The 12,745-nt window shown below is 36.9% G+C and overlaps 1 protein-coding gene and 1 long non-coding RNA gene across 4 annotated transcripts in view; both read left to right on the forward strand.

Annotated features, from left to right (window-relative positions):
* LOC135468654 (SH3 domain-binding protein 2-like) overlaps positions 1 to 2,788 on the forward strand; it is a 35,532-nt gene extending 32,744 nt beyond the window's left edge. For all 3 annotated transcript variants that reach the window (XM_064747023.1, XM_064747022.1, XM_064747025.1), the window contains 3 exons: positions 109 to 199; positions 305 to 331; positions 1,932 to 2,788. In XM_064747023.1, coding sequence (XP_064603093.1) covers positions 109 to 199; positions 305 to 331; positions 1,932 to 2,003 — 190 coding nt within the window. In that variant the 3' untranslated portion in view covers positions 2,004 to 2,788. The remainder of the gene's footprint in view (positions 1 to 108; positions 200 to 304; positions 332 to 1,931) is intronic.
* A 1,148-nt stretch (positions 2,789 to 3,936) lies between these two features.
* Positions 3,937 to 11,734, forward strand: LOC135466353 (uncharacterized). The gene is made up of 4 exons (XR_010444107.1): positions 3,937 to 4,050; positions 4,648 to 4,714; positions 5,951 to 6,007; positions 6,921 to 11,734. It is a non-coding gene; the product is annotated as an uncharacterized LOC135466353 (long non-coding RNA).
* Positions 11,735 to 12,745: the final 1,011 nt, after the last annotated feature.

Raw genomic sequence — 12,745 nt, forward strand, 5'->3', positions numbered from 1 at the left:
TCTTGTTGGCTTGTCTTGTTTAAGTTGGGTGTTCAGTCAAATTAGGCTGCTATTTAAACTGAAGCACTAGGTTTCTCAGATTAACCCTTACTCTTCTTGTCATTATAGAAAACCACCTGATGGGAAGAACTTCACACTGACAGACCGAGTTGAGAGGAAACCTCCAAATCTTCCCATCCGTCCTGGCCATGGGCGAACGGTGAGGAGATTTTCAATATTGCAGATTATCTGTGTTCATTGTTGATAGCTGGAACATGTTATTGCTGGTGAATACTCATCTACAGTTTTTATTTACTTCTTTCAGCTGTGCGATGACGAATCTCCTTTAAAGGTATAGTGCAGTCTTATAGTGGTATAGACATTGCAGTAACTTTGTTGCATTACATTGCAGCTCATATTTTTTTTCCTTCTGTGACAGGAGTTCATTATGCATCTGGCATGGGTGTTTCCTGTGTGCCTGGCATGTGTGTTCTCTAGCTCTGTGCCTGGCTTGTGTTTTCCCTGTGTGCCTGGCATGTGTGTTCCCTAGCTGTATGCCTGGCATGGCATTCCCTGACATGTGTGTTCCCTATCTCTATGCCTGGCATGTGTGTTCCCTGTGTGCCTGGCATGTGTGTTCCCTATCTCTATGCATGGCATGTGTGTTCCGTGTGTGCCTGGCATGTGTGTTCCCTATCTCTATGCATGGCATGTGTGTTCCTTGTGTGCTGTTTGTGTGTGTTCCCTAACTGCATGCAGTATATTTTTGTGTTGCCTGTGAGTGGGACATGTGTGTTGCCTGTGCATAGGACGTGTGTCGCCTGTGCGCTGGACGTGTGTTGCCTGTGGGTTGGATGTGTATGTTACCTGTGGGTTATACATGTCTGTTGCCTGTGGGTTGGATGTGTATGTTACCTGTGGGTTGGACATGTGTGTTGCTGTGTTGTGCTTGTGAGTTGGACGTGTGTTGGACATGCGTTGGACATGCATTGGATATGTATTGGACGTGTGTGTTCCCTAGCTGTTTGCAGTTTATTTTTGTGTTTCCTGTGAGTTTTACGTGTGTGTTGTCTGAGAGTTTGATGTGTGTTAACTGTGAGTTGGACGTGTGTTTTTTTGTATGTTGCACATGTGTTTTTCCTGTGAGTTGGATGTGTGTGTTGCCTTATTGTTGTCTGTGTATGTGGTCTGTGGGTTGGACATGTGTGTTACCTGTGAATTGGACATCTCTGTTGCCTGTGAATTGGACATGTGTGTTGCCTGTGAGTTGGATGTGTGTGTTGTCTGTGAGTTTCACCTGTGTTGTCTGTGAGTTTCACGTGTGTTATCTGTGAGTTGGATTATGTGATGCCTGTGAGTTGGACGTGTGTTGGGCATGCATTGGAATTGTTTCGGACATGTGTGTTCCCTGGCTGTATGCATTATATTTTTGTGTTGTCTGTGAATTGGACATGTGTGTTGCCTGTGAGTTGGACGTGTTTGTTTCTGCTGAGTTGGATGTGTGTTTTTTGTGTGATGGACATGTATGTTTCTCCTGAGTTGGAAATGTGTGTTGCCTGTAAGATGGACGTGTGTGTTGCCTGTGAGTTGGAGATGTGTGTTGTCTTGAGTTGGACGTATGTGTTGTAGTGAGTTGGACATTTGTCAGCACGTGTGTTCCATCCATAAGGGGCATGTACACGTATGACAATCAGTACTTGGCATGTCGAAAATTTGTGCACATTTTCCAGTTTGTCAAGGAAAAGCAAGATTTTCCTACCTGAATGTAAACATGTATCCTAGCACCTGTGGTGTGTTATGCTCAAGGCTTTCACTGTAATCAATATTTTTACTAGGCCCAATGTTAGTGTACATTTATGTTACATTAATGCAAGCCCTTGTTTGTTATTTTTTTCCACCACCATTTTTTTAGCCTTTTCTTTTGTGTTTTATAATTTGCTATGTGTTTTTAGAACTGTCCAAGGAAGAAAGTTACCACATATGTTGTTGTAAGTTACTTTTCGGTGGGAGTTATATCCATGTAAAATATGCTGGGTTGTTATTCAAAGCCTTGTGGTGTTTTAAAGCAGCTTATTGTTAGAGATGGTGCACATATTGGTGTAGGGTCATTAGACAGGTTCAAAACCAAGCCTTGGTCTAGAAATTTATAGATTCTAATGCTCTCAGACAGAAGCATAATCAGTTTTGAGCTTGTCTGTACAAAGTACAGGAATAGCTTATATCATACCCAGAGCAGCGTCCATGTAAAGCACAATAACAGAAGATGGATGATCTTTAGTGAACACACTGCATGCATATTAATTACTGTAAATTACAGAATGCATGACTTAAAGGAAGCATGAAAGGGAACAAAAGGATTAACTGTGAAACAAAGGTTATGTTTCAACACAAAATTAAGAAAATTATGCCCCAGAATTTTCGTTAGACAAATGGAAAAGGCAGAATAGGGCTATGGGATTTTCCTGTGAAGGAAGATGTTTGTTTCCTTTCGCAGTATGACAGTTTTTTTTTTAATCAGGTTTTATTCCACCTTATTATTGGAATGAGTGTTTAATTTTTAACCCATGCATGTTCAAGGTCAGTCCTCAGTTACAGTGGTTTGCCTGAGGTATGTTTATGCAGAGCATGTTATAAAGGAGTTAAAAGATAAGAGATGTTTAAACTTTGATAGACAGACAGAAAGACAGATTAAGCTACTTATTGGTACCCTACTTCCTCAACCTTTTCACAAATAAAAGAGCAACTTTCAGTGCAATTTGTGTACACTTTTAATTTGATTTTGAAGATAAATGTACAAAAAAAAAAAAATAATAATAATGTCTTAAGAATATGCTTGAAACTGCAAATGTGTAAACTAGTTGAAGAATCAAAGTAGTTGCTGCTAACAATAGTAGACTGTAGACTGTTAATTCAGTCATGAGGTTTTTAGTTTGTCTCATGTGTGCATCTAATAACGGGTATCTAATATCTGTTGTGTATTGTATATTAGATCTGAGAATGTATAAATGTTTTATTTTAATATTTGGGTTGGAGGGTGGGGGGTGCTATTTTTGAAAAAAAAAATTTGTCCAAAATACCTAAAATTGAGCTATTTTTGAAAGGGGATCATTGGCCAAAATACCTAAAATTGATACAATGTGCATCATGTATATCAGGTGAGGAGTTACGATTGTTCAGATAGACAGCTTCCTGCACTTCATGTATTTTTGCTTCTTTCAGTCTCCATCGATCCCTAGTGAGATAGCCCCTCTCCCACCTCAGACATCCCAATACCAGGTAACACATGTTTTCCTCATCCCCATCAAAGCCTTGGCCATAGAACATACTCTTCAGAAGTTTCTCAGGCCTGGATTCAATTTCCATTATAATCACACTGAAGACTTAAAGTTGCACTGACAAAGTTTTAAAACATCTAAAGAACATCATCCAGATGATGAAAATTGAAATTAGCAGAATGCATGTAGACTGTATGTTATTTTGCTTTAAGCACATAGGGTTCTTGTCAAAATACTAGGAATGATCATGCCGCTCCAGTGTCTAATAGTACTATATGTTAAATATTTGCACTGCGTGAGAAATCCAGCTATTAAAATACTTTTAGTCTTCTTGGTTCCTAAAGACATTGTATGGGGCTGAATGAATTCAGCAGAAAAATAAAAAAAACATTTAAAAAAAAAAAATGTATGTGTAAAGAAAACATCCCACGGGGTGGAGACCAGTTTACCAAGCTACCGTTAGTGTGTTGTAACGGCTTTGTTATCCATGGCTCAGCAACCTGCATATGGTCATGGGCTTCCCCCTGGGATCTTCCTGGTTTCCTCCAACCATAATGTGTGTTGGCCATCAGTTAAACGTAATTTTTTTGAGTACGGCATGAAAACCAATCGGATAAATATATAAATCAATAAATCATGACAATAGAATGTGCTCTTCTGCAAATTAGGCTGCCGTGTGTTAACAGAGCTTCACAGAGAACCCTGCCATTCATACTGGGTCTTTAAACTTGTGTTTGTAGGAGGATTATTGGTCAAGGATACATTATGATGAGAAACAGGGAAAATCAGCAGGAGAGTGAGTAGCTTCATGTTATTTATATATCCCTGGTAGCTGTTATTTTGTAATGAAGAAATGGTGGGACATACAAAAATGTTGATAATATTAGTGAAAACACTATCATTTTCCTGCTCTTGATTGTCTGTCTGCTCCTTTACACCAAGAGGTACTTGGTGTAGATGCACCAGCCATCTCCCAGAATTTTGCAAGCTGAACATAACATCACAGCTTTGCTTCCTTTTGTATACATTTCATGTTGGTATCTTTTCATGAGGTTCAGTCTTAGGTGTTAGCATGCCTTTTCAGGGTTGAATTTATGTAATACCTTCTTGGCTTTGTGTTATATATTGTGGGGAGACAAAGGTACTTTTGGAATATATTTTGTCACTGGTTTCATCCATGAAGAAACTGCACATTTTTCCGGAGGTTTATTTCATCTCAGAAAAGTGTTCTGAGGGGTTTTTTTTTAATGTAAGGTGATATCTTATTGGAATATTTTAAGCTTCAACCCCCAAAGTAATAATTCATTACATTTCTATCATTTGTTTGCCTCCAAAAAATATGCTTTTTGGGGAGAAATTTGAGGTCATTTACAGTAGTCCTGATCTATTTTAGGTTGATACGTGAACTGGGCGAAGATGGAGTGTTTCTAATCCGACCCAGCAAATCAGGCGACTGTAATGTGAGTCAATTTAAAGAGTTTTGACCAGCGTAAACTTACTGTATGAAATATATGAAAAAATATTTACATGTCATAGGAAATAAATAGAATGTATAGATATTTATTTTTTATGAACATTTCCATCTAAATTTAAATATCTTTGATATCATATGACATATATGTTGTTAGTTTTCATCTTCATCTTATTTTACAATTGATAGGTTTCAGGCCACTTTCACAAAACTTCAGAAATTATAAAAATTTTTTTAAAAGTGAGCCAACCTGCAGATGGTCCAGGGTTTCTACCGGGCTCTGCCTGGTTTCCTAACACCATAATTCTGGCTGCTGTCATATAAGTGAAATATTCTTGAGTACGGCGTAAAACACCAATCAGATAAATAAGTAAATAAATTATAACCTTAATCTCTTAGAATGAGAGACTCAAGGACAAGCTAGACAGAAGGTCCTAATTGCAGTAAAACGTCATTTTCTTTTGTGACATTACAGTGCTCGTGTACTTCATAGTGACATGTTTTCTGAGTACACATTAAGTAATAAAGGAAAGAAGAACTTACTTCGGAGGCTTTTGTAACAGGCGAGAGAAAATTTGTAGACTTTCCCATTGAAGTTAATATTAAAATTAGAAATAAATTAAAGTGAGCTGTGTAACTTTGCCAGTTATAACAGACAAATTAAGAGAAACTGATGTCTTTGTCAAGTTGGTCAGGGTTCATAAGGCCAGTATGAGAATGTAAGTGTTTTGAATGCATTTTCTACTGCTATGTAAGTAAATAAGTAGAAGTGTTTTCAGATTCTCATTGGGTTCTCATTGCCAGTATGAGTTTATTTATTTATTTATTTATTTGATTGGTGTTTTACGCCGTACTCAAGGATATGTCACTTATACGACGGCAGCCAGCGTTATGGTGGGAGGAAACTGGGCAGAGCCCGGGGAAAACCCACGGCCATCCACAGGTTGCTGTCAGACCTTCCCACGTACGGCCGGAGATGAAGCCAGCATGAGCTGGACTTGAACTCACAGCGACCGCATTGGTGAGAGACTCCTGGGTCATTACGCTGCGCTAGCGCTCTAACCGGCTGAGCCACGGAGACCCCTGCCAGTATGAGTGCCTGCATGATTTAACTAGAGCCAAGGATTTGAGGTCATTTTCAGTATTAATACATCGATGTACATGGAAAAATTTTAAGAAACTATGAACACAAATGGCATTTAAAAAGTTTTACCATATTCTTCAGGTGCTGGTAGTCTTTGTGGAGAACATGCCAAAGCTATATAGAATATTCCAAACCGGGGTAAGTTAACAATACTGACATAATAGAATAAAATTAGAACAAACATTTTTGGAATAACTCAGGTTGTTACCTTTCACAATATTTGAGCCTCATCTGTCTACGTCTTACCATTCAAAATGGGTAATGAAGTTCGTCAAATTTATAATGTGACACACGTTATAACCTTTACAAATTTTAGGGACATTTTAAGACTGAATAATTTCTCCTGAGAAGCAATAATTTCAGCTAATCTTGATAAATAGAAGCAGTTTGATTTGATCAGTGATGTCCCTTTTTTTTTTTTGTGCTAAGAAATCCTCTTTAAATGAATGGAATGACATTGGGGGGGGGGGGGGAGAGGATTGAGGGAGGGTAAGTGGGTCTGAAAATCGTATTATTATCCATACTAAATTTTCTGTAAACTTGTTTATTCCCGATAAAGTTTTATATTACACAGAGACTAGGTTGTCGAGCAGTCTAAATGTAAACAAACCCGCAGGACTGCAGTAGTGAACCTTCCCTATCCATTATATGACTAAATATTGCTTTCAAAAAATCTACTCTGGAATTTCATGAGATCTACATTCACTGGAAAAGATTATTGTCATTCTTTCCGATAATATCCTTAAAAGATAGGTATAGTTTAACTCTCCATGTTAAGTTTAACAAAATGATTTACTTGATAACGTTGGACAAGACCACATTATAATAAAGGAGCCATGAATAAAACTTATCTTATTTCTTGGTCTTCAATTCTGAGAATTCACCTTACAGTGAAGATTTTTGTGATATTCAACTCCTGGAACTGTAAGACCGTAAACAAAAAAGGCATGAATATATACAGGGCAGTGATCTTAATGTGTGTAATAATGAAAAAAAAACATTTACATATATATATGTTTTTTAAACTAATAACTTGTTTTCTCTTCTTCAGGATTCGTTTTACCTGAGGGAGAATGTGACATTCAAGAGTACAGAAGAGTTGGTGTGCCACTATTACCAAAACAAACTGCCTTGTAAAATCTATCTGAAAATGCCCTATTTCCTACACCCAAATTATAAAGAGTGATATATGATGGAATATGTGGGAAAACCGTCTGTACTGAAGCAGAAAACAAACAGTTTACAGTACATCACAAGAAAGAATTGTTTTGTTGGTGGACCTATGAAAGGCGGAGAGTTGAGAGTGCCATTATGTGCAGGACGTCATCAGAGGAACTGAAAAGAATATTTTCTTTGAGAGTGGCAGATTGAATGAGAAATGCTGATTTGATATTCTGATGACAATATGGCATTGACAAATCCTTAAAATTGGACTCCAACCTAAAGCTGCACATATGCACGGGAAACTGAGGTTGTCTCATAGCAGTTGCGGTTGTGTTGAAGTGAAGTGGCTGTTTGCTGTTAAAGGAATTCACTCTAAAAAAAAAAAAAAAATGTTTGAGAGATGCTGAGAAATGATGATGTGCCCTGTTACCCAACAAAGAATAATGTGCCAGTTAAATGCATGGACTGCATTGCGAAATGTTTCTTTCTAATCTTGTCTGTAGGATATGAAGAAACAGGCAGGCTCAGTTCATGAAGCAGACATACTGAGGATGTGGTAATACAAAACTCACTGTTCATAAGGTGCTGTTGTGAACGTTGATGTATTTTTACAGTAATTTATACTGGGTTTGCATGCAGGGAAACGAGAAATGTTACAAAAAGGAAATTAAAAGAAATGCTTTAATCAAAAGTGACCACTTCAGTTGTTTGCATTCCACATGCTTAGCCCACTAGTGTTTCTCTTAGGCAGATTGGTATAGACTTATTTGTACCTGAAGTAGATAGGCCTGTAGCATAATGAATAGTCATACATGTGATATGTGATATATTTTATGGGGTAAAGGACTTTTGAGCATACTGTAAAGAATTAGCTGAAATTTTATCTTTTTCAACTGGATATAATGAAAAAGAAGGGCTGCACAACTGTGTTTCAAATTGTCCAGCGACAAGTATTCTCACCTTAAGATTAGGCAAAATATTCCAGGCAATGTCAGTTTTCAAAAATTAGAGAAAAAGAAAGGAAAAGAAAATATCCCATTGCCTGTAGTTCTGTAACAGTGGAACAACAAGGCCAGAAAATGAAAGAATCTGGCTGTCTATCTATATATTAACCACATTTCAAGTTCGTTTATGAAAATTTTATTTTATGCCTTCCTTGTGGCATGATACCTTGCCATTTGAAATTTCTTTACAAATTCTACCCTTTCAAACATCCCAAGATGCATTGCTCATCTGAAATATTACTGATCATGATGCTGCTGCTCTTCAGTGTTAATTATAAACCTCAAAATCAGGGGTACAACGTTAAACCCTAAGCACTCACTCGCTCACTCACTCAAAATCAGGGCATTAGTGTCAACAGAGCCTTTATGTAATGAGATAATAGTATGTTTTTTCTTTTTTGACTAACACATATATGTTTTACTTCATCAGTTTGTCAGCAAAGGCCGCTAGGTGTTCCATGTTTTATGAAAACAGTTTTTATAATCATCACCCTTAATTAAGGTAACATCAACTAAGCCACCTGTACAGGTATGCTCATTTGTATTTATCCGTGACAACATCATTGTCACTATGATTCCTAGATGTAGTTGATGAAACCGCTGCCAAATTATTGACCTAATTAAGTCGACCTGTGAATAAGGCAGGTTGTAGGATTTCAGTGGTGGATAAAACAACTAACAGCGTGCGATTTTAAAAACATTCATTTCTTCCGTATGTGTTAGAGAATATTTACCCAGTTCTATCATAAATACTTTGCTTTATTACTTCCCTGGCCCTTGGTGCTAAAAAAACCAGTATATTTAGTGGTCCACGCCATCCTAGCAGAACGCCTTTTGAAATCCTGTGGATTATTATTATTCTTTAGTCAGTTCGTAAAATTGCAAGATCTCGAAATGTGGAAAAGGTAGAAAAAACAAATTTTGGGGTTTCAATAACAAACATATGGAATAACTTTTTACGTTTTTGTTTTTTTTTTTGGGGGGGGGGGGGGGAATTTTATTCATAATCTTAAAAAATCTTCTTCTCCAGAATGGCTGAAGCTATGGGCATGAAATTTTTGTTAGCATTCTAAGTGGATGACCATACGAAGATTCCAAAAATCATTGAGTTTAGTATTCAAATCAAGCTATAAGTGACCAATGAAATTAGCTCAAAAAGAGATCAACTCTAAAACTGCACAGTTATGTTGAAAACATTTCTGAGAATAGCTTGACGTCAGGATTATGAATTTCAAAGAATTTTTTCTGTTCAAGTTGTGGTTTTCATATAATTGCTAAAAAACTTTTCAGAAATCGTTTGATTTGTCTCCAAATTTAACATGCAAGCTGCAGTTTACCATGGGAACTGACATCAACTTTGCAAACAATGTATCACTTTTGTCTTTTGTTCTGGTCTATCATCAGGAGATCAAAGCTGCCTAATCTCTGTGCCAATTTTCAGTACTAGGTACATTGTAAATGATATGTGGCATATGTATATATATTTATTGCAGCTGTTGCCAAAAATAGGAACATTTGACGGTTTAAGTTTGAAGTGTCAAGCACTTCTTGTATGGCTCTTTTTCATGTGTGACTGTGTTCTGCGACATATTACCTTGATTTCTGCACTCCCATGAACAGATTAAAATGTTTTAGATGTCGTGTAGGTCTGTTCTTTTTTAAACCATTTTTAGTTTATTTCTCAATTATTGATGTAAATTCCTGACCACTGCAGATCTATACCTGACCTGATCTTTCCCCAGCAGATCTGTCCCTGACCTGACTTTACCCCAGCAGGTCTATCCCTGACCTGATCTTACCCTAGCAGATCTATCCCTGACCTGATCCTACCCCAGCAGATCTACCCTTGACCAGTAAGGTTGCAGGCTTGCCCTTGTGGGTAAGGCTTAAAAGGATAAAGAATTGACTGATTGGCTGGCGGTGTAGATAGGATTTCCTGGCTTAATTCCTACAGTTTTGGCCACACTTGAATAAATGTGACATTCATAAAATTCATTTGAGGCAAGGCATAGCCTGGACCCGCCTATTTCTCACACCATCCAATCAGGGTTGTGTCTGTGTTCCGTTAAGTCAAGAGGGTTGTCCGGTATTTGGTGAATGACAGTGGTTTTTTTGCTTGGTGTTAAATACCAAGACAGAAAGTGCCATAGCACTTTAAACTGTTATTGTTTCCAGGTATGTTTAAAAGAAAAGACAACAAATCATGTAATCTGAGTTATTTAGGAAAAGGGTTAAAAGAGTTCTGCCGTATGTGGGATGGTCTTTCGGCAACCTGCGGATGGTCGTGGGTTTTTTCCCAGGCTTTGCCCGGATTTCTCCCACCATAAAGATGGCCGCCGTTGTTTAAGTGAAATATTCTTGAGTACAGTGTAAAACACCAATCAAATAAAAGAATTCTAACTGGTCAGTCAATATTTTTCAGGCACGCTTGTACTAAGTCATGAAATAAACTTCATTAAGGGGTCCAGTAAGATGCGCCATGATAAAGCATCAGGAAACATGACGCTGCATCACTTGTACAGTATGCACATATGCTTAAAACCCAAAACAGGGTATGGGTGACGTAAACGCAAACAGACTTTAGGTTATAGAAATGACTCTCGCCCCACTGGATAAAACTGAAAACATGGCAGCGTTTTCGACAGATGTAATGCGCTTTATTTTGTTATACCTCATTTGTGCGACATCACAAAAGTAAAAAGTTGCACTTTTTAAACTTTCTGTAGTCAGGAATGCTTTGCTGTATCTATAGATTTGTTGTAGTGTTGTCTTTTTATGTCTCTCATGATCAGGGTTAGTCTGCTGAAATAAAGAGTATAATTTTTCCACATACTGAATGTTTGGGTTTGTGATTGGAATGTTGTATTTGATACTCGAGCTTAATGTTACGTATGTGTGTAAATGAGAATGAGCAAAGGGCATGGATAAGTGTCTTCCCTTATGTCTTGTTTAAACAGCAAGATATGAAATTGATGTAATATTTTTATTGATAACCAGTGAACTTTCGAGATTTTTTTAGATAAGTTTTTTCCCATGAAAAAAATGTGTCACCCCTGCGGCAGTGACATTTCTTACTTATATTTTAAAATATTATTTACTGTTCATTTGTAAATACCTATCCAAAGACCTAGTGCTGGTCTAATTTTCTGAATATACTAGTAATTCTTTTGACATTTATTATACAATCTTAGCATATTGTTTGTATAAGATAAATAATATTACGGGCACCATGACAGCTGGATAATACGTGTACATGTAATAACTAATAACCGTGGTATTTTTTATTTTTTTTGCATGCATGTCATATACTACATGTATTTGCCTTTTTCATTTTGCACAATTTTGTACACTTACATTGCCATCTGCATAGAATGATAATTAGTGTAAATAATTAATAAAAAAATGGCAAATTATCTACATTGTCTTTGATTTCTGCTGTACAGAATTATTTTTATCTACAATGACTGACAGAATATTCATTCCTGTAAGTTACAAATAAAAAAGTTGATCTCTTTAAAAAGAACCTTGTTCTGAAATTTGTTGTATTCTTCTGGATTAAGCACAGACTTATCATTGTTAGAAAATCTTCATCAGTTGTTGGCAGTACCTGTACATACCAGATTCATGCGTGCTGTTATATCCACTGTTTGTACTACATTAATCTTATTTGCCCAGTTTAAGGGATATCACATCATTTTTACCGAGTCTAACATCTGACTTTTAATCAGGCATTTTTAGGTGAAATGGTATCAAGTCTTTGTTACCGCTAAGATATATTTTGCTCCTTGCATTATAAAAAAGATGTCCTGATACACAAGATATTTGAAATATTTTGAACAGCCAATGTTGATTGTGTCAATGTGAAACTTTTCATTGCAAATGCAAGGGCTTGGGTATAAAACTAGCTCTACAGTACCAATGATAATTACATGTACATATATTTGTTTAAAATGTGAAGTCATATTGAAGGGTAAGGGGAAGGTCTTACAGCAACTGATAGATGTTCGTGGGTTCCTCCAGTCTAGATTTTCCCGGTTTCCTCCGACACTAATGCCAGCTGCTGCCGTATGAAATATTTTGTTATACGCTAAATATTGTTATTTACTTGATTGGTGTTTTTCGCCAAAAAGAAAAATATTCTTGAGTATGGCACGAAACACCAATTAAATAAATGATAATATAATACAACAAAATGAAATATTATGGTTCGTAAAATGTTTCTGTAAACTGCAGACGGTTCGATGAGTCTGAGGTATAATTGTGGTAACAAATTACGCTGTGTTTAAAGTGTTCAGGAGAAGCTAGATCAGGATTTGTGGTATTTGCCCTATCAAAATGACATATTGGATACTATACAAGATAAAGTGGCCTTGCTATCATGGATAGATAAAGTATTGGCTCGCCATGACTATCAAGCCTTTGACTTATGAGGTTGCATGTTCAAATCCCACCCTTGCAGCACAATAAGGATGTGGGTAATTTTGGGTGGCACCTGTAAAAGATTAGGGCTTTACTCTGGGCAATCCGGTTTTCTCCACACTTAAAACTGTTTGCAGTCAAGTGAAAAATTCTTAAGTACACAGATAAAAAGCAAGCAATCAATCAATCAATCAATCAATCAGTGTTCAAGACAAATCAGTTTCTTCATAGTGTATCGCTACCTGAACCCTGCAGAATAATGCTAAAGGGCCCCTAGGTGGCTAAGACA

This window comes from Liolophura sinensis, chromosome 6, assembly GCF_032854445.1.
Source record: "Liolophura sinensis isolate JHLJ2023 chromosome 6, CUHK_Ljap_v2, whole genome shotgun sequence".
NCBI lineage: Eukaryota > Metazoa > Mollusca > Polyplacophora > Chitonida > Chitonidae > Liolophura > Liolophura sinensis.